The sequence below is a fragment of the Lipotes vexillifer genome, unplaced genomic scaffold (assembly GCF_000442215.2).
Source record: "Lipotes vexillifer unplaced genomic scaffold, Lipotes_vexillifer_v1.1 scaffold397, whole genome shotgun sequence".
NCBI classification, from domain to species: Eukaryota; Metazoa; Chordata; class Mammalia; order Artiodactyla; family Lipotidae; genus Lipotes; species Lipotes vexillifer.
In genome coordinates this window covers 957,803-979,912 of record NW_006772681.1, presented here as the reverse complement: position 1 = coordinate 979,912, position 22,110 = coordinate 957,803, and the positions used below count along the sequence as shown (strand labels likewise).

Sequence of the window (22,110 nt, the reverse complement as noted above, 5' to 3'; positions counted from 1 at the left end):
GCTCCTTTTTTTTTTTTTTTTTTTTTTTTTTTGGCCATGCTGCGCGGCTTGCAGGATCTTAATTCCCCGACCAGGGATCGAACCTGGGCCCACTGCACTGGAAGCCCGGAGTCCTAACCACTGGACTGATGGGGAATTCTCTCCCCAGCTCTTAATCACAGGTTGCGCGCACTGCGGCAAGTGGGGAAGGCTTTGCACCTCCCAGCCGTGGGCCCTCAGGCAACTCAGCTTTTCTGGGCCTCACTTTTCCCCATGTGTCCACAGGTGGGGACAGCAGGACCCACCTAACAGGGCTGTGGTGAGCCATTTAGCCCAGTGCCTGGCTCATAATAAATGCCTACTAAACATGAGCTAGTCTATTGTGATTGGAGGGCTCTTTTGGTAAAAAGTGGGGTGGTATTAGGTATCGATTAATTACACAGGCTTTGCCTTTTAGGTTCAATTTCCAATTTCCAGAAAATACAGAGGACTGAGGAAGGTGTAAACACAGAACCAGGAAGCAATCAACAAAATTCATACTCTGGGAAACTATAGGTAAAGTATTCGGTTTCTTTAACCAATAAATTACAAAAAAAAAGAAAAGAAAAGACAAGAAAAAAAAGTTGAAGGGATAACCTATAGACTAAGAGAAACCTAAAACACATTACAACCCACTATGCTGTGTGACCCTTATTTGGATTTTGATTTTAAAAGCTATTTATTACATGCATGAGGCAATTAGAAATTTGAATACTGATGTATAATGGTGATATTAAGGAATTTTTAATTTGTTTATGTCTAAAAAGGAGTCCTTATTCTTTGGAGAGATATATTGAAATATTTACGGATGAAATGATGTGATGCCTGGGATTTGTTTCCAAATAATGGGTGTGGGGTGTGAGGGCAGGAGGCAACAGTAGCCATAAGTTGGTGGTAGTTGGGACCAGGTGACGAGAACATAGGCATTTATTCTACTGTTCTCTCTACTTATATGTATGTTCAATATTCTCCATAATAAAATTTTTTTTTCAATGACAGAGGTTTTGGAGTCTTCTGGCCCTGAGTTTCAGTTCTTCTGTGCCTCTGTGTGATCCTGGAGAAGGTGTCTCTCCCTCTCTGTGCCTCCTTTTCTGAAGCATCAAAGGGCTGCTGTGAGGCCTAGCAGAGGACACCCTTTCCCCAGGGCCGAGCCCAGGGCAAAAGTTTGATATGTGAAAGTTCTCTTTTCCCATATTTTCAGAGGGAGCTGAAGACCAGGGCAGGGATTGGGGTGATGGGAGAGTGAGGGTCTAATCTCATAAACCTTGGCAAACTCAATTTGACCTAATCAAGGTCAAGATTAGGGGGACCGTAGGGTGAGAGGAGTGGGCAAGGGAGATGCTCAGAATTATAGGGCCCTTAAGAGTATGTGGTCCCACTGAGGCCCAGAGGCAGGGATTTTCCAAAGTCACCCAGCAAGTGGGTCTTTCCACAGGGACATACATGCAGGTCTCCCCCCTTCTGCCATGGAATATCCCTCAAATGAGGCGCGAATTGCCCAGCAACTGCCAAGGGCTTTGACATGGATCATCTCCACTTAAACCTCACAACTACCCACCTACACAGCTACTACCGCTACCTTCACTTTGTAGACAGAGACATCACATGGCCCCAGGTCTCACGGCAAGCACAAGCTGAAACTTTGGGCTTTGAATCCAGGGCTGGAGATTCGGGAGCCCCCGCACTGGTAACAACCTCACTCACAGCTCAGGATTTGTTGTCCATCCCCCTGACCCCCTCCACCCCTCCCATTCCCCGCCCACATCCTCCTCCCCAGGAGGAAACCTGGGGAAGTTGAGGCCCCCGCAATCACAGCAAGAGAGACCTCCGCTAGCCACAGGGAAGAACTTCCTGCTGGCATGCTGGGGTGAAGAAACACTGTTTTGGGAAACTTCAACTCCAGAGAGCTTAAGCAAGAAAGGGGCCACTGTTGTCCCCCTAGGAGACCTTAGAGAGATGGTCAGTCCCTGGTCTGGGGCAGATGCAGCGGTTTCTCACTCTATTGTCTGAAGAAAGATTTCCAGAAAGCATGCCCAGCTCTAGAGGTGCAGAAACACTGGGGTCTAGGATCTTGGGATTTCTGCACTGAGAAAGGACCCGAGGTCTTCCAGGCCACCGGGACCCCTGTAGGAAGTGGCCACTCTGGCAATGGGGCAGGGGGCTCATCATAATTGGCATCTCCAGAGTCCCCCAGATCTACTGAGCCCCACTCTTGGGGACAGGGTGGGAAACTGCATGGGGCACAAGTGGCTGCCTAGGTGACACATCACAGCCAGCCCTGAGCTGGCTTTCGATAGCATATGTTTGGGAGCTGGGTACCAGAGAGGGAGGGACAAAGGTGGCCCGAGATCACACAGCAGGTCAGGCACGTCGGTGGTTCCTCCTGCTTGTTCCTGCTCCATGTGCCCCGGGTCCCTCTCCATGTTCGCTCTGCCCACCCTCCTTCCTGGGGGCTGCGGTGGTGCAGAGGCCACCTGCAAATGGATTTGACCCAAGAGTCAGCCAGGATGCTGAGTCCAGCAGCATTAGTACAGGCACATCTCCCATCGTAGAAATCCCTCCTCTGAAATGGTAGCCCTGCCCGTGTGTGTTTGTGTGTGTGTGTGTGTGTGTGTGTGTGTGTGTAGGAAATGAATTGAGCCCCTTCTCCAGTCCTCTCACAGATGTACCGAGGACTGGCATTACTGTCCATCTTTTACAGGAGGGGAAACTGAGACTCAACCAGTGGCCAAGGACCAGGGTTGCAGAACTTGAGGGCAGGGAGGGACCTAGGAGAGCAAGTCTGCTCTCAGGCCTCTCCCCCATAGGATGCTGGGAGCTCCTCTCTGGCCCCCGAGGCCAAGGAGACAGCCAGGCTTGTGTTACACACCACCACGGACTAACGAAAACTAAGTACTTGAGTCCAGGCCAGCACCCTCTGTACAGCTTCACGCCTGGCATGCAGCAGGGAGCCAGCTCCCACTAACTGACGGAGGACAAGTGACAATGGTCTGCTAACACAGTACTTTACCGTTCATAACACGCCTTCGTGTTCCATTGCCTCATCTGATCCAGGAAGGCAGAGGGTTAATGACTATGCCCTGGGGATGGGGAAGCTGAGGCCCCAAGCAGAGCCAGGACTGGGAGCCAGGCACCCCTCACCCAGCCCAGCCCACCTGTTGCGCTCCAAATCGGGGACTTAGGGATTGAGCCCAGCCCGGTCCTGACCCCCACTGCACCGGTGGGACCACAGAGACCAGGTAAGGATGGCTGGACCCGGGACCCCTGAGTGGTCGCAGCGGCGCTGACCCTGATACTCACCCTCGGCCATGGTCGGGTGGTGGCTGTGCTCTTCAGACCGGTGGCAGGACTCTCCAAGTGCAGACCACTAGCGACGGGCAATGCAGTGGCTGAGACCGACGGTGAACTTATAGCCCGCTTAGGGGCGGGCTAGGGGCGGGGCCTCGCGGGAAGGCGGGGACCTGGCGGGGAGGCGGTGTCCTGTCTGGGTCCACACTCCTCTCCACTAGCCGGCTGGGGCGCACCCGGGGGTCAGGAGACGAGGGAGGAAGTGAAGGTTGGGCAAGGGCGCCCCCTGGGGAAACAGCGCAGGGCTGGGACGGCAGCCACGGGGACACACAGACCAGAACACCCAGACACACCTGGATACATAGAGTCAGATCTTGGGTAACGGAGACACCTGGATACAGAAACACACACACAGATACAGACACACAATTGCACCAGGACACACAGGCATACTTGGATACACAGATATGGACCCGCAGTCAGGTCAGACCCGGGATCAAGAAGACACACACACCGTCAGATAAAGATACATATGGAACAGACACAGACACACAATCAGGGGCGTAGGGTTGTGGACGCACAGAGACACAGACACACTGTGACAGATACGGCAAATAAACCTGGACACACAGACACGGTGATATGGACAGAAAATCAGATTAAAATCAGAGACATGCCTGTACATAGCCACAGCCAGACACACACGGACAGGTACCCACCAAGAACCACACACAAATAAGCAGGTGTCCGGATGCACCCAGCTCATAGACACACAGACCACACACCAACAGAGGTAGACACAAAATCAGATTGGGGCACTTACAGGCACACAAAGGTGCAGATACTGGGAGACGGACACACAGACAGACATGGCCTCATGTACAAACATGCAGACACACCCACAAAGACAGACACAACACACCTGTCTCTGTCGCAAAATCCAGAGACATCTCTCTATCTCATCCATCCCTCTATCCATCTAATCGTCCATCCATCTAATCATTCATTCATCCATCTACTCACCCATCCATCCATCCATCCATCCATCCATCCACTTACCCCTCCCAGACTCCCTCCCTCTACTGATGATGTTCCTTCAGGTCCAGCCTGTGCCAGAAGGAAACAAAGCCAACGTCCCAGAGACTCAACTTCTGACCTCTCACTCCTAGCACCCTAGGGGGGGAAGGGATCACCCATTCTTCTCCCTCTGATCCCCCAGCCTCCTATGGTTCTTAGCCACCACAAGTCCTGAACAGGGAGGGTCCTTGGAGAGGCAGGGGCCTGTGAGCCTCCTCCAGCCCTTTTTCCAGAATAAGTTCCATATTTATTGATAGATTAGGCTACAAAGTTGGCCCCAGTTTCCATTCCTGTGTGACACAGTGCAGGGAAAAAACCTGTGTTGTTTTAGTAGATGTGTGTCCCTGAGTCAAATGGACCCTGCCTGAGGTCTTAGTGAACAAACTTACAACAGTTTGGGGCCCTGCTGACCCATAAAATAGCCCAATGGGTGAACCTTGTACAAGGAAGGAGTGGGGTGCACGAACGTCAGTCAAGAAGCCAGGGTTTGAGATCACACTACGTAGCCATGGGCAGTTGTTTTGGCTCTCCAGGCCTCAGTCTCCCCCTCTGCAAAATGAGGACAAGAATTCCTCCCTCACAGGCCTGGAGTAAGACTCAACCATAATGACTGAGTTTGGGCACCTAGTACATAGTGATCACTCAATAACTGGGGCCTCTGAGGTTTGGAGCAAAAATGCCATGTGTCCCAGAACCTGGCTCTGAGAGTAGGGACCTCAAAGACAAACAGGAGGCCCGGAGACAGTCAGGCTCTGCAGAAGGAAGGTTGCAGGCTCAGCGTTTCTACAAGAGTCAGACAGGCCCCACATGAAAGGATGGGTTTTGCCTTTGTCCATTCTTTTCCGTTTGGAAATGACATTTCTTCTCCACTTGGCACTAATCTCCCTTTATCACCCCCACTTGGGAGCTCCCTGGAGGGCAGGAATACACTGGAAGCTTTTTACCCATCAGGTTGTTTCTGGTGCCCTGCATGGGGCTTGGTACAGAGCCCCAGAGCCGTCCCTGACCACGCCAGCTGCCGCCTCCTCTTTCCTCTCCCTGTTTCTGTAGAACTGTGACCACCTAAGTGATTCAGGCCCTTGAGCAATCCCAGGGCAGTCCCAGTCAGAACTGGCTTCCTAGAAGTGACAGATAAAGACCAGACCACACACTGAGCCCAAAGACCTGGATTCCAGGCCTGGTGACCAGGGGGCCCTTGCCTCACTCTGGGCCACAGTTTCCCCATCTGCTCAGAGGGGTTGGGAAACCCTGCCTTGTCTTACCTCACTGTGCAAGTAAAAATTCAAAACCATTTTACTGAGGGGGAAACTGAGGCCCAGGGAGGGTGGTTGTGAGCTCAAGGTCCCCAGACAGTGCAGGAGGTGACCCTTCATCATCCCTTACAGGGGAAGTGCAGGGCAGGGCACAGCTGAGGTCATTCTTGACTGTGATCCTGGGTAATTTACTAGACCTGACCAAACCTCAATCTCCTTATCTATAAAGCAGGTACAATAAGAATCACCACTTCTGGGAATTAGAGATGATGTCTGTGCAGTGGGGGACACATAGTAAGTGCTCAGTAAATGCCACCTAAAACATTTTTATGATGATGTCATCAAGAGTCAAGGCTCCCCTTCCCCCACAAAAGGGAGATTCTGACGTGCGTAGGTGAAGCAGGTTGCAAACAAGGTAGAATATTTGCATATGCTATAATATTTGGGGGTTTCTTAGAAGAACTACCTGCCTCGTAAGTAAGTCTTGGACCCAGGGTCACTGAGTGATGCCTGAACTCCCCCATTCGAAGGATCAGTCCTTCATTCCATAAGGATTTCCAGGCCTTGAGGTGGAGACAAAGGTGAATTTTTAGAACTTTGGAATAACGCATTACTAGTCAGATATTCTGCTTAAATCTCACAATATGATTTTAGTCATTTATTTATTTATTATTTATTTATTTATTTTGTGGTTCGCGGGCCTCTCACTGTTGTGGCCTCTCCCGTTGTGGAGCACAGGCTCCAGACGTGCAGGCTCAGCGGCCATGGCTCACGGGCCCAGCCGCTCAGCGGCATGTGGGATCTTCCCGGACCAGGGCACAAACCCGTGTTCCCTGCATCGGCAGGCGTACTCTCAACAACTGCACCACCAGGGAAGCCCTAGTCATTTATTAAATGGGGAAACTGGGGCTCAGAGAGGTGAAGTGACTTGCCCAAGCTCACACAGTCAGTAAGTCGGGGCATGGAACTTGGGCTTGGTTCAAAAGCCTGGGCTGGCTCTTCCAGGGTTCAGAGGTCAGTCCTATCCCACACCCCCAACCCCATTCCTGCCCACCCAGGGATGGGGTCTCAGGGGCCTGGGGCCTGTCTAATCTTTCAGCTCTTGGCAAGTGAGGCCTCCAAGAGCAGTGGTCCATGCTTGTGACCCATGGGTGTCTGGTGTACTGTAGATGTTCAATAAATGTCTATGGCATGAGAGAGGGAGGAATGAGTCAGAGTAAAAGGAAGAATAGAAAGAAGGAAGGAAGGGAAGAAAAGGAAAAGGATTAAGGTTCAGAGAGGTTGGGGAAACTGCCTGAGGTTACAGCGCAGCTGGGCTTCCAAGCCCTGGCTGGGCTCAGCTATTCCCTAAGGACAAGGGACTCCCAGACCAGAGATGGCCCTGGATGGCTGAGCTGGGAGGGGAGGGAGGGCTGGGCAGTAGTGGGTGGGACCGTAATAAGGACATGGTCTCAGCTTTTCTACCAGCTGGTGACTAATGGCAAATGAGCAGCGTCTAGCATGAAGCCCAGGGAGGGCAGGGCCAGAATCCCCTGAGGTGGGAGGGGCTGAAGTAGGGGTGTTAGGACAGGGGACCTAGGGAAAATGTCAAGGGGCAGGCATGACCTTTTAGGCCCTTTGAGAGGGAGAATGGTGGGTGGCCTCTCCGAGGCAGGACCTGCGTGTCCCAGGCTGTGGGGAGCAGAGAGCAGGGCACCTGACTGGGGAGGGCCCTCCTAATGTGTCCATTTTGCAGATGGAAAAACTGACCTGGCCATGGTGTCCTCAGCTCCACCCTTACAATGTGGCCCCCTCCCAACTCCCTGCCCCCAGCATGGGGTCTCAGCCCCAACTCTGCCACTTAAGCTCTAGGGACCATGAGTACTTTAGTTCATTTCTCTGAAACTTCAGTTTCTGTTTCTGTAAAAGCAGGAATCACAGCTCAGCCCTCCTGGGGCTGATGTGAGAAAGAGAGGAGGTATGGGGCCAAAGAGAGCCTCCTGAGAAGTGATCTGAGCTTGTCCCTCTCCTTCTGACACCCCTGGGGGAAGGTATGAGCTCTTTAGCCTGGCATCCAAAGCCCTGCAGCTCTGGCCCAGCTTACCCTCCAATCGCATCTCCCACATTTGTATCCTCCAGCCTCACCAGACACACTACCGGCCCCCAAATGCACCCTGCAATTATCTACCTCCAAGCCTTTGCTCAAGGTGTGCCATCTGAGATGCCCTCCCCTCTTCACCTATCAAAATATCACCCAGGCTTCACACCCCTCCAAAGGCCACCTCCTCCTAGAGCAGGATTTCCCTTCCCTCATGCCCAGTACCTGCAGGACACAGTCACAGTCTGCGTTGTAAAAGGACCAGTGTGTGTGTGTGTGTGTGTGTGTGTGTGTCTGTCTGTCTTTCTGTCTCCCACTGCCCACCTGGCTCTTAGTGGCTTCTCAATAAATGTCTGTTGAATGAATAAGTGACCTGTGGCAGAGAGAGAGAAACAGAGAGAGACAGAGAGAGAGAGACTTATTCAAGCTTTGGCCAGACTCAGGGGGTTACCCCAGAGCCTTGGTTGGCAGGATTTGTGGTGCCCGGGGCAGGACCAGGAGCCAGGGCATGGTGCTGGGGCATCTTTCAATTCTTGTTGCCTCCACCAGAGATGAGAGGTCTGGGCCCAACTTACTCTCCAGTCATATCTCCTACAATCCCAGGAGTAGGCAGACTCACTGCTGAGCCTCAGAGAGGGCAAATAGCTTTCTCCAGATCACACAGCAAGTTAGGGCAGAGTCAGGGTGGGGCTTCCAAACACAATAGAAAAACAAGTCCTGGCCTGTACCTCTACTCTCAATTTTGAAAAGGTAGAAAGCTGCTTTTATTTAACTTGGCAACAGGGCATTGCGTTGTAACTGGGAATGGGGTGAAACATGAGACTTGTACAATGGAACTGGCCTCTCACTGTTGTGGCCTCTCCCGTTGCGGAGCACAGGCTCCGGACGCGCAGGCTCAGCGGCCATGGCTCACGGGCCCAGCCGCTCCGCGGCACGTGGGATCTTCCCGGACCGGGGCACGAACCCGCGTCCCCTGCATCGGCAGGCGGACTCTCAACCGCTGCGCCACCAGGGAAGCCCCTGGCCTCAAGTCTTAATCTCCCATAAAAAGGGACAACTCTCTTCCACCCCCAGCTCGCTGGGCTCAGAGGAGGAAACCCAAAGACGTGAAAGCCCCTCCCAAGGAGAGTAACTTGATTCTATTATTGTTGTCACCATTATGTGGTTACAGTTCTTAACTCTCAGGACACTCCGGGGAATGGCGAGTTTTAGGATTTGGGGGGAGTGGAGTCCTGACCATTTCAGGCAGCAAGATTTGCTTTAATCATAGGAAAACCCACTTCAGACCCTTACTCACAACCAATTATCACTTACTTGGCATACAATCCTAGCAAAGACGTAACACCATCATGGAAGTAACAGCCCCTAAAGGTTAGACGTTAAGACATTAGGACTGGAGAGAATAAACACTAGAGGTGGGAAGTGCCAAGAGAGAGGGAGATGGCAGAAAAGCTGCACAAGCAGGAGCAGGAGCTCTGACATTGGTAAGGTCTAGGGCCATTTGGAGTTGGGTAAATAGTCCAGCCTCATGGGGCAATCATCAGCGGTCATGATAGTGACCCAGAGGCATCCTATGAATAGAAGGGACTTTGTACTCTGCCCACTGAGCCCCTGAGACACTTTTCACTCCCTCCCTGCTTCTTTTAGCAGCAGTGCAGTTCAGCTGCAAGGACACAGGTATGGGGGCTCAACACGCCTGGGTTCAAAGCCAGCTCTGCCATTTACTTTCCTGTGTGTGATCTTGGCTAAGTCACAGCATTTCCAAGCCCCAGTTTCCTCATCTGTAAAATGGGTATGATAATAATCATGCCTACTTCTCAGGCTTTTTGTGAGGATTAACACCATGCCTGGTAGAGAATAAACACTCAAAAAAGGGTTATTTGACAATTAAAAAAAAATGAAATAGTGATGCATCTACAACATGGAGGAACTTCCAAACCATTACGCTCAGGAAAAGAAGCCAATCTCAGAAGACCACATATTCTGTGATTCCATTTATATGAAACGCCCAGAACAGGCAACTCCACAGAGACAGAAAGTGGATGAGTGGTTGTCAGGGACTGAAGGGACAGGGGGATGGAGAGTGACTGCTAATGGGCTTGGGGTTTCTTTGGGAGGGTGAGGAAAATGTTCTACCATTAGATTGTGGTGATGGTTGCACAAATATGTGAATATACTAAACACCATTGAATTGAACATTATAAATGGATGAATTTTATGGGTTGTAAATTATATCTCAACAACATGGTTTTTTAAAACGAAAGTGGATTTAAAAAACAAAGCACAAGAATAAAGCTCTGAAAGCCTTTGCAAATATTGTCCCATTTTCAAATTAATTTCAAATTAATTTCAAATTAAACCGAAGAGAAATACTTGCACGTGTGCCCAAAGGGTCTGTAAAGGGAGGGTCTTTACATCATTATTCCTTCTTGTGAAAACTGGCCACAACCTAAGTGCCCAGCAAAGGGGGATGAATAAATAAGCCATGCCTGGGAATATTATATGGCAGTTAAAAATCAGAAGGAGTAGTCATCTGTGTATGGACAATGAAAACAATTCCAAGTCATAAATGTTGAGCAAAGAAAGTAAATTGCAGGACATTAGGTTATGATTCCACAAGACTGTTCATTTCCCATGAGAACAAATAAGTAAATATATGTAAAATATGTAAACAAGTATACAAAAGAAGGTTTGGAAAAATTCTCTCCAAATTGCTGACGGTGATGGGAGGAGCACTGGGGCCATAATTAAGGGGTAGGTAGTGGTGATTAAAGGTGGTTTCAGTATTTCCTGGAAGGTGGAAAATTTTTAAGAGGGTATTTTTATGTATCCCTTTGGTAATTAAAGATTAATTTTTCAAGAGAAAAAGAATAACCTGTTTACATTTAGAATTGAGCTTTTATAAAAATGGAAATACTCCAAAATAAAGAAATTCTGGCAAAGAAGGTAGAAAAAATATAGACTGAGAAAAAAAAAAGAAAGGAAATCTGCCCGCCGCCCCCTTCCAAAAAAAAAACAAACAAACAAAATCCACAATCAGCCCATAAAAAAAAAACTTTTATTAGTACTGGCACAATCTTACAAAACCAAACCCACGATCACAGCACATGAGTAAAGGAGAAATTCACAAGTGTTCCCACATCTGAAATTCGGAATTTTGAGAATGGTACACTGAGTTTCTGTTTACTTCACAATCCTGTTTATGTCTTTAAATGCTTCTGGAGCACTTAATCCCAGTGAAATCCAAGAAAGTGCTTGAAAAGTTTTTACGGTGTTAAAAGGAGGGTCAGAGAGGTGAAGTGACTAGCCCAAGGTCACACAGTTTAGAAGTGGCAGAGCGAGTGCTCTGAAGTCCATACCTGTAATCCATACGGCTGGAACTTCATGCCAGGGGAGTTAAGCCTTGGCATGGGGGCCTGGTTAAGCCCCCATGGCCGTTTGGGGCTGTGAAGACATGGGGGATGAACCACTGGATTCTGTAGCATTACCCTGCATCTCCCCCACTGAGGCTAGGTCATTGGTTGTGTCTGCTTGACACACCCCGCTCAGTCAATAAGAATCAAACACACTTTCTTTCTTGGAAATAAATGACCGTCTAGGGCAGTGGCTGAGCTTGTCCAGCTAAATTGAACACTTGTGTGGCTGAACTAATCATTGTTTCTCCCGCCTGTTTGATGAGCCACACAAGAGATTGTGCGAACCCAGTGTTTGTAGGTCTGAAGCAGCACTCAGTTCGACCCCATTAGTCTGAAACCCAACTTTCACATCTGAGGGGAGTCTGCCGTCACCATGTCCCATCGTCACAAATTGTCACAAAAGATGCAAGTTTTAGTCTCATTCCTGCAAAGGCAGAGCTCAGTATCCAGGATAATAAACCCCAAGGTTACAGGCCTCTGCAGTGGATGGAGTCCTCTTTGTAGACACAGCTCATTTGCCTCTGGGTAAACTGCCCTTTTCTACAGGCTTGATGGGGCTGTCAATCAAATGGCCCTGCCCAACTTTAGTTAAGGTGGGCCTGGGACCCAAACTCAGCCAATCAGATGCTCTCCTGGGACTTAGAATCTTCTGGCTCTGACACAAGTTCTAAATTATGGTTAAAGTCCGCTGGTTCATTCCTAAAACGACTTCACTTTTTGTCTTTTCTGAAGTTAGGCTTTTTTGCTTTTGTTTGACTTTTTTTAAAGTCAGATTTATTGAGTTATAATTTACATGCAATCCATTTCACCTTTTTGAGTGTACAGTTCAATGAGCTGACAAACATATACTGTCCTGTTACTATATCACAATCGTGATATAGAACATTTCCATTACCCCCAAAATTTCCCTCCTGCCCTTTTCCTGGCAATTCTCTCCCCACTTCCTCTGTCCCCAGCAACCACTGACTGATTACTGTTCCTACTCTTTTGTCTTTTCCGATTGCTGTATGAATGAAATCATACGATAGATACCCTTTTGAGTCTGGCTTCTCTCACTTAGCATAATGCATTTGAGATTCATCCAGTTGTTGCAAGTATTGGCCGTACCTTCCTTTGTGTTGCTGAGTAGTAAATTTTCCATTGAATGAATACATCACAGTTTATTTCTACATTAACCAGCTGAAGGACATTTGGGTTGTTCTGGGTGGTTATAGATAAAGCTGCTATAAACATAGAGGTACAGCTCTTTGTGTGGACATATATTTTCATTTCTTTTGTGTAAATACCTGTAAGCCATTCCCATGTCCGTCCAAGTGATTTTTTGGGAAATTGTTAAGCTGCCCTGAGTCTGTGCCTGTTCATGTAACCAAAGACTGGAACGGATATTTCTCTTATTTAATTCTCCCAATGACTCTATGGGGTTTAGGGGTTGTTTTCCTCATTTTACGGAGGAAATCGAGGCTCAGAGAGCCTAAATAACCTGCCCTGGACCACGGAGCAGAGACTTGAATCCAAATCAAAGTCATGAAGGGAGCCATAGCTGCCTTTCTAAATCCCTGGTCACCTTGGTGGGAGGGGAACAGACAGCTTCATAATGCAGGTTCTAACACCTGTTGATTGACTGATGGTTGGTAGAATAAATGCTTTACTCCTTTTCTCTGGCCTCAGTTTGCCCATTTGAGAAATGACAAGGTTGGACCAATAATGAATTTCTGATGCTCTAGATTCTGTGATTTTGACATGCTGTGACTAAGATGGAGTCGTCTGATAAACCATTCCTGGGACATGGAGCTGGTAGGGGAGCGGAGCCCAGCGCTCACCCCACAACAGCCACCCCAGATGGCTTCCTGAGCTTGCACCCCAGCTAGCTGACCCCCAGAAGAGCAATTTTCACTCTCTGCCTTTCTGGCCTGAGAAAAAAAATACCCCTGTCACACTGGATTAGCATCACCCCTCTCACTGAGAATCTTCTCATGGATGCAGTCCCCTCTCTTCGTCAATATTTTCGGAACATTCAGGTTTCTAAACAAGACCTGACAGCTTGAGTTCTTTTTTTTTTTTTTAAGCTTTTAAAAATAAAATGAATCACCTTGTGCATGGTCTGGAGGCTCAAATTAGATTAACCCTGTCCTTTCCTAAGCGACAGTCAGGCCGTTGGCCTTGCTGGAGTGATGGAGAGGTGGGAGGAGGGAAGTGGCTGATGCCTCATCACAGATCAAGTCCTGCATGAAGACCCACCTTCTTTCCAGGTCCCCATTCTATCTGGGTGGTACCCAGGCTTATCAGGAAACCCAGAGACAGAGTGATGGAGAGCTTCTGGGTGCCATACCTGCCCAACCTCATGCAAGTAACTTCATGTCTCTGCACCTCAATTTTCTCACCCAGATAATGGGTATAATGACAGTTCCAGCCTCCCAGACTTGAGAATAAATGCACTATTGCATGGGATAGCACAGGTCACAGCGAGAGCTACACAAGTGTTGGCTGTTTTAATGACTCATTATTATTTTCAAGGGCTTCAGGCGCCTCAATTCCATCTGTTCCTGCAAGTCAGCTCTGGGGTGTGGATGAGAGGGGATGCTAGCATCTTGTGCACCTACTGTGTGCCAGCTCTGTGTGAAGAAGACTTATGCATGTTCTTGCTTTTCGTTGATTTGTTTGCAGTCCCATCTGGCCCTACAAAGACCCTAAGTTGTCATTCTCTCCGGTAATTCTCTGTCTGCATGATGAATGGCTCCACCTGCCAATTTCCAATGAGAAGAGTGAGGTTGAGAGACAGCAGCAAGGTTGCCTGTAGTCACTGGATGGAAATTCTGGAGCTGGGCTGGACCCTGGGGTCTGTCGGGCGGTTTCACACTTGGTCTGCCCATTCCCTGTGGATCCCAGGATCCCAGCCCCATGTTTTGTTTTTTGCCATGGCGCACAGCATGTGGGATCTTAGTTCCCTGACCAGGGATCGAACTCGTGTGCCCTGCATTAGGAGCGCGGAGTGCAGAGTCTTAACCGCTGGACCACCAGGGAAGTCCCCGAGCCCTGCGTTCTGATACATCCCGCTAGCTGAACACAATGGACCACCTCCACGCGCCACCCCCCACTCCCACCCTTTCTCAGCTGCCATCTGGCAGCCCTGGAAAAAGTGCATCTTTCCAGACCAGCAGCTCCAAGACCCACTGGGACTGCCTTGCTGGAGCTCAGACAGGGCATTCACTGTGGTACCCTGAGGACCCAGAAGCCAGCAGGACTTTGGCCTTCATTAACCCTCCCTCCCAGGTTCACAGGGAGCAGCCAGCACCAGCTTAGCAGCTCAGCCACCTCCAATGGCTTTTGTTAAAGCCTTTCAGTGCCAGCCCCTCACCCCTCCCGTGCCTTTTACCGATGGGGAAACTGATACACTTGCCCAGGACCAGGTCTGCCCAGCTCTGAAACCCATGCTTTTTGCAAAATACCTTTCCCCTGTCAAGGGGCCAATTGCTCACTGGGGTGGGAGCAAGGACGTGGGGAGAGCAGAGAAGAGGCTAGTGTTACAGTCCAGGTAGGAGAGGATGGAGGCCCAGGCTAGCGAGGTGGTGGGGCCCTGTTCACGCCTTGGTGCTTTTGCCCTCTGTTCTTTGTGCTTGTCTACCCTTCACATCTACCCCAGGGTCACATGTCCCAACAATGGCTGCCACATCAACATCTGCATGGCCATCATTCGCTAAGCGCTCGCTGTGTGTAAGGACCTGCACTTTCCATCCACCATCTCCATTCCCTTCCTGCTCACTCAGCTCCTGTCATGCTGGCCTCCCTGCCACTCCTTCAGCTTGCCAGGCATGCACCCAACTAAGAGCTTTTGCACTGGCTGTTCCCTCTGTCTGAGGTGCTCTTCCCTGGTGTGGTGACAATGTGGATGCCGAGAAGGGTGTGCTGTATCTGAATGGGGGGTGGTGATAAGCTTGGAGGAAACTCAGTGAAAGAAGAAGTGAAGAGTTGGCCCTAACCCTAACCCTAACCCTAACCCTAACCCCAACCCCACATTAGACGCTGTAAGACCCTGGAGATTGCTTAACTCTCTTCTGTCTCAATTCCTCTTTAGTTCTTAAGTGAGCTGACAGCATCACTGGGGTCTCTGGCTCATCACAGCTTGTGGGGAGAGAAGAGGTCATGTCCTCAGAAGCCAACCAGTTCAGCCTTGTCATTTTATAGCTAAGGACACTGAGGCCCAGAGAGGGCTCTCTTTGTCTTGAGACCCATAAACCATTAGAGACGAAGCTGTGGGTTTTTTTTTTTAAAGTGATTACTTTACTTATGGGATACTTTATTTATTGAGCACATACTATGGGGTGAATCATGAATAAGACACAGTTCCTGCTGTCAAGGAACTCAGGTCAGTGAGGGAAACAGGTTAGAAGACACTCACTGTGTAAACATTCATTCCCATGTACTATGTTCAAGGCTGTGGTGGAGGAAAGCTTGGGGCCTCAGGGAACCTAGATGGGAGATAAAGTCTCTCTGTGTGGCAGATCAAGGCAGGCTTCATGGAAGAGGTAACACTTAATCTGGGTTTTGCAGTATGAATAGGAGTTTGTTGGGCAGATATAGTAAAGAGGAGCATTTCATGCAAAGGGACCTATCTGTGCATACTGGGGCAAAGTCATAGGGGTGAGGAAGAGTGTGGAGAATTCATGGGAAGGAGATGTCAAACAGAGTGGCTGGAGTTTGGGGGTACTTGGAAGGAATGTTAAGGCTGAAAAGCATGGAAAGGCCCAGACCACATGGAAGGGCCTTGAATTCCAGGCTCAGTTTAGGCCAAAGGGAGCCATGGGAAAGCTTTTAAATGGGGGACTGGTGTGGTTAGGGCTGAGTCTGGGGAAGATAATGAGGTAATCATTAATCATGGAATTTTAGAGCTTGAATTGAGTGATTATCATGATCCCTGGGCCCTATTTTATTTATTTTTTGGAATTTTGGATTTTTATTTTATTTTTTTATACACCAGGTTCTTATTAGTTATCCATTTTATACATATTAGTGTGTATATGTCAATCCCAATCTCCCAATTCATCCCAAAACCACCACCATGCCCCCAGCACTTTCCCCCCTTGGTGTCCATATGTTTGTTCTCTACATCTGTGTCTCAATTTCTGCCCTGCAAACTAGTTCATCTGTACCATTTTTCTAGCTTCCACATATATGCATTAATATACGATATTTTTCTCTTTCTGACTTACTTCGCTCTGTATGACAGTCTCTAGATCCAAGCACATCTCTACAAATGACCCAATTTCGTTCCTTTTTATGGCTGAGTAGTATTCCATTGTAATATATGTACCACATCTTCTTTACCCATTCGCCTGTCAATGGGCATTTAGGTTGCTTCCATGACCTGGCTATTGTAAACAGTGCTGCAATGAACATTGGGGTGCATGTGTCTTTTTGAATTATGGTTTTCTCTGGGTATATGCCCAGTAGTGGGATTGCTGGGTCATATGGTAATTCAGTTTTTAGTTTTTTAAGGAACCTCCATACTGTTCTCCATAGTGGCTGTATCAATTTACATTCCCACCAACAGTGCAAGAGGGTTCCCTTTTCTCCACACCCTCTCCAGCATTTGTTGTTTGTAGATTTTCTGATGATGACCATTCTAACAGGTGTAAGGTGATACCTCATTGTAGTTTTGATTTGCATTTCTCTAATAATTAGTGATGTTGAGCAGCTTTTTATGTGCTTCTTGGCCATCTGTATGTCTTCTTTGGAGAAATGTCTATTTAGGTCTTCTGCCCATTTTTGGATTGGGTTGTTTGTTTTATTAATATTGAGCTGCATGAGCTGTTTATATATTTTGGAGATTAATCCTTTGTCCGTTGATTTGTTTGCAAATATTTTCTCCCATTCTGAGGGCTATCTTTTCATCCTGTTTGTAGTTTCCTTTGCTTTGCAAAAGCTTTTAAGTTTTATTAGGTCCCATTTGTTTATATTTGTTTTTATTTCCATTACTCTAGGAGGTGGATCAAAAAAGATCTTGCTGTGATTTATGTCAAAGAGTGTTCTTCCTATGTTTTCCCCTAAGAGTTTTATAGTGTCCAGTCTTACATTTAGGTCTCTAATCCATTTTGAATTTATTTTTGTGTTCGGTGTTAGGGAGTGTTCTAATTTCATTCTTTTACATGTGGCTGTCCAGTTTCCTCAGCACCACCTATTGAAGAGACTGTCTTTTCTCCATTGTATATCCTTGCCCCGTTTGTCATAGCTTAGTTGACCATAGGTGCGTGAGTTTATCTCTGGGCTATCCTGTTGCATTGGTCTATATTTCTGTTTCTGTGCCAGTACCATACTGTCTTGATTACTGTAGCTTTGTAATATAGTCTGAAGTCAGGGAGTCTGATTCCTCCAGCTCCGTTTTTTCTCTCAAGACTGCTTTGGCTATTCGGGGTCTTTTGTGTGTCCATACAAATTGTAAAATTTTTTTGTTCTAGTTCTGTGAAAACTGCCATTGGTAATTTGATAGGGATTGCATTGAATCTGTAGATTGCTTTGGGTAGTACAGTCGTTTTCACAATATTGATTCTTCCAATCCAAGAACATGGTATATCTCTGCATCTGTTGGTATCATCTTTAATTTCTTTCATCAGTGTCTTATAGTTTTCTTCATACAGGTCTTTTGTCTCCCTAGGCAGGTCTATTCCTAGGTATTTTATTCTTTTGGTTGCAATGGTAAATGGGAGTGTTTCCTTAACTTTTCTTTCAGATTTTTCATCATTAGTGTGTAGGAATGCAAGAGATTTCTGTGCATTAATTTTGTATCCTGCAACTTTACCAAATTCATTGATTAGCTCTAGTAGTTTTCTGGTGGCATCTTTAGGATTCTCTATGTATAGTATCTTGTCATCTGCAAACAGTGACAGTTTTACTTCTTCTTTTCCAATTTGTATTCCTTTTATTTCTTTTTCTTCTCTGATTGCCATGGCTAGGACTTCCAAAACTATGTTGAATAAGAGTGGCGAGAGGGTATATCTTGTCTTTTTCCTGCTCTTAGAGGAAATGCTTCCAGTTTTTCACCATTGAGAATGATGTTTGCTGTGGGTTTGTCATTTATGGCCTTTATTATGTTGAGGTAGGATCCCTCTATGCCCACCTTCTGGAGAGTTTTTATCATAAATGGGTGTTGAATTTTGTCAAAAGCATTTTCTGCATCTATTGAGGTGATCATATGCTTTTTATTCTTCAGTTTGTTAATATGGTGTATCACATTGATTGATTTGTGTATATTGAAGAATGCTTGCATCCCCGGGATAAATCCCACTTGATCATGGTGTATGATCCTTTTAATGTGTTGTTGGATTTTGTTTGCTAATATCTTGTTGAGGTTTTGTCCATCTATATTCATCATTGTTATTGATCTGTAATTTTGGTTTTTTATAGTATCTTTGTCTGGGTTGGTATCAGGGTGATAGTGACCTCATAGAATGAGTTTGGGAGTGTTCCTTCCTCTCCAATTTTTTGGAAGAGCTTGAGAAGGATGGGTGTTAGCCCCTCTTTAGATGTTTGATAGAATTTACCTGTGAAGCCATCTGGTCCTGGACTTTTGTTTGTTGGAAGATTTTTAATCAGAGTTTCAATTTCGTTACTTGTCATTCGTCTGTTCATATTTTCTATTTCTTCCTGGTTCAGTCTTGGAAGCTTATACCTTTTTAAGAATGTGTCCATTTCTTCCAGGTTGTCCATTTTATTGGCATGCAGTTGCTTGTAGTAGTCTCTTAGGATGCTTTGTATCTCTGCGGTGTCTGTTGTAACTTCTTTTTCATTTCTAATTTTCTTGACTTGAGTCCTCTCCCTCTTTTTCTTGAGGAGTCTGCCTAATGGTTTATCAGTTTTGTTTATCTTCTCAAAGAACCAGCTTTTAGTTTTATTGATCTTTGCTATTCTTTTCTTTGTTTCTATTTCATTTATTTCTGCTCTGATCTTTATGATTTCTTTCCTTTTGCTAACTTTGGGTTTTCTTTGCTCTTCTTTCTCTAGTTCCTTTAGGTGTAAAGTTAGATTGTTTGAGATTTTTCTTTTTTCTTGAGGTAGGCTTGTATTGCTAAAAACTTCCCTATTACAGCTGCTTTTGCTGCATCCCATAGGTTTTGGATCATCGTGTTTTCATTGTAATTTGTCTCTAGGTATGTTTTGATTTCCTCTTTGATTTCTTTAGTCATCTCTTGGTTATTTAGTAACGTATTGTTTAGCCTTCATATGTTTGTGGTTTTTACGGGGTTTTTTCCCCTGTAATTGACTTCTAATCTCATACTGTTGTGGTCAGAAAAGATGCTTGATATGATTTCAGTTTTCTTAAATTTACTGAGGCTTGATTTGTGACCCAAGATATGATCCATCCTGGAGAATGTTCTGTGTGCACTTGAGAAGAAAGTGTAATCTGCTGTTTTTGGATGGAATGTCCTACAAATATCAATTAAATCTATCTGGCCTATTGTGTCATTTAAAGCTTGTGTTTCCTTATTACTTTTCTGTTTGGATGATCTGTCCCTTGGTTTAAGTGAGGTGTTAAAGTCCCCCACTATTATTGTGTTACTGTCTATTTTCTCTTTTATCGCTGTTAGCCATTGCCTTATGTATTGAGGTGCTCCTATGTTGGGTGCATATATATTTATAATTGTTATATCTTCTTCTTGGATTGATCCCTTGATCAGTATGTAGTGTCTTTCCTTGTCTCTTATAACATTCTTTATTTTTAAGTCTGTTATCTGAGAGTATTTTATTGCTATTCCAACTATCTTTTGATTTCCATTTGTATGGAATATCTTTTTCCATCCCTTCATTTTCAGTCTGAATGTGTCCCTAGGTCTGAAGTGGGTGTCTTGTAGCCAGCATATATATGGGTCTTGTTTTTGTATCCATTCAGTGAGCCTGTGTCTTTTGGTTGGAGCATTTAATCCATTCACGTTTAAGGTAATTATCGATATACATGTTCTTATTACCATTTTCTTAATTGTTTTGTGTTTGTTTTTGTAGGTCCTTTTCTTCTCTTGTGTTTCCCACTTAGAGAAGTTCCTTTAGCATTTGTTGTAGAGCCTGTTTGGTGGTGCTGAATTATATTAGCTTTTGCTTGTCTGTAAAGCTTTTGATTTCCCCGTCAAATCTGAATGAGATCCTTACCGGGTAGAGTACTCTTGCTTGTAGGTTCTTCCCTTTCATCACTTTAAGTATATCATGCCACTCCCTTCTGGCTTGTAGAGTTTCTGCTGAGAAATCAGCTGTTAACCTTATGGGAGTTCCCTTGAATGTTATTTGTTGGTTCTCCCTTGTTGCTTTCAATAATTTTTCTTTGTCTTTAATTTTTGCCTGTTTGATTACTATGTGTCTCAGCGTTTTTCTCCTTGGGTTTATCTTGCCTGGGACTCTGCGCTTTCTGGACTTGGGTAGCTATTTCCTTTCCCATGCTAGGGAAGTTTATCGACTATAATCTCTTCAAATATTTTCTCGGGTCCTTTCTCTCTCTCTCCCCCTTCTGGGACCCCTATAATATAAATGTTGTTGCGGTTAATGTTGTCCCAGAGGTCTCTTAGGTTGTCTTCTTTTTTTTCATTACTTTTTCTGTATTCTGTTCCACGGCGGTGAATTCCACCATTCTGTCTTCTAGGTCACTTATCCATTTTCTGCCTCAGTTATTCTGCTATTGATTCCTTCTAGTGTAGTTTTCATTTCAGTTATTGTATTGTTCATCTCTGTTTTTTTGTTCTTTAATTCTTCTAGGTCTATGTTAAACATTTCTTGCATCTTCTCGATCTTTGCCTCCATTCTTTTTCTGAGGTCCTGGATCATCTTCACTATCATTATTCTGAATTTTTTTTCTGGAAGGTTGCCTATCTCCACTTCATTTAGTTGTTTTTCTGGGGTTTTATCTTGTTCCTTCATCTGGTACAAAGTCTTCTGCTTTTCCATTTTGTCTATATTTTCGTGAATGTGGTTTTCCTTCCACAGGCTGCAGAATTGTAGTTCTTCTTTCTTCTGCTGTCTGCCCTACCCCCTGGATCCTATTTTAAAGATGAGCAAATTGAAGCCAAAATATGATACCCACAGCTGGTCGGGGGCAGAGCATTTTCTCCCACCTGGTCTGTAGGTGAGCTGAATCTGAGGCTGGGATATGTTTGCATGTCCTATGAGATAAGCTGTTCCCAAACAGGACCAGTTCCCATCCTTCTGTGACATATCTGTCCCTCTGTTTCTCTTCTTTGGTCCTTCCCTGCATTCTCCAAAGACCATGGTGGGTATGGGAGCCTCTTCTTACATGTTCCTTTTCTGTTTGTGTGACCCTGACCATGTTCTTTCCCCTCAGAAGCTTCAGTTTTTCCATCTGGCTAATGGGTATAATAAATGGAGTGATGGCTGGTGCTAACTATCAAACATTCTGGGGCCTCCCCAAGCCAACCCTCACTAAGGCCCCAAGGAGGAAGAAGGCCAGCCATGACCAGGTTTCCTGACCACTGGCAAAAAGTGTGAGGCAGAAGGTTGCTGTTAGTGAGATGGGGAAAACAAGGTTGATAATTTATATGATTAGCCCAGGCGTGGCTCTGGGTTGCACAGAGCCAATTGAATTCTCAGTTTTCTCATGCTGGTTCCTATACTTCTGTTAATGTGACCTACGACCTCAATAGCTGTGTAAGTGAAAGTGGTAAAAACCATTCTCTGATGGACTCCTCACAAAATTGAGGGACAGTCCTGGAGCAGGACAGACACCCCTCTTCCATTTCCCCCAGAGCTTTCCTGCCTGAGCCCAGCTGGTAACAGTGATGCTGGCTTGGCAGGCCAAAGCATCAATGGCTCCAGGGCCTGATGGGTGTGTGGAAAGGGCAGGACTGAGTCATTGATCTAGCCCTTTAAGACCCTTGAACATGACCTTGCTCTGGCACAGCCTCTGCAACACTCAAGAGTGGCACTTAGGTAGAGTGCCATGGCTTTGGCACTTGTCCAGTTTTAGCTGAAGGAAGCATACTGTGTTCGA

General features: G+C 46.4%; 1 protein-coding gene across 4 annotated transcripts in view; it reads right to left on the bottom strand.

Moving 5' to 3' along the window:
• TGM2 (transglutaminase 2) overlaps positions 1-3,429 on the bottom strand; it is a 34,201-nt gene extending 30,772 nt beyond the window's left edge. For 2 of the 4 annotated variants that reach the window (XM_007447713.1, XM_007447716.1), the window contains exon 1: positions 3,319-3,429. In XM_007447713.1, coding sequence (XP_007447775.1) covers positions 3,319-3,328 — 10 coding nt within the window. In that variant the 5' untranslated portion in view covers positions 3,329-3,429. The remainder of the gene's footprint in view (positions 1-3,318) is intronic. The other 2 variants (XM_007447715.1, XM_007447714.1) reach the window with 1 other exon arrangement.
• Positions 3,430-22,110: the final 18,681 nt, after the last annotated feature.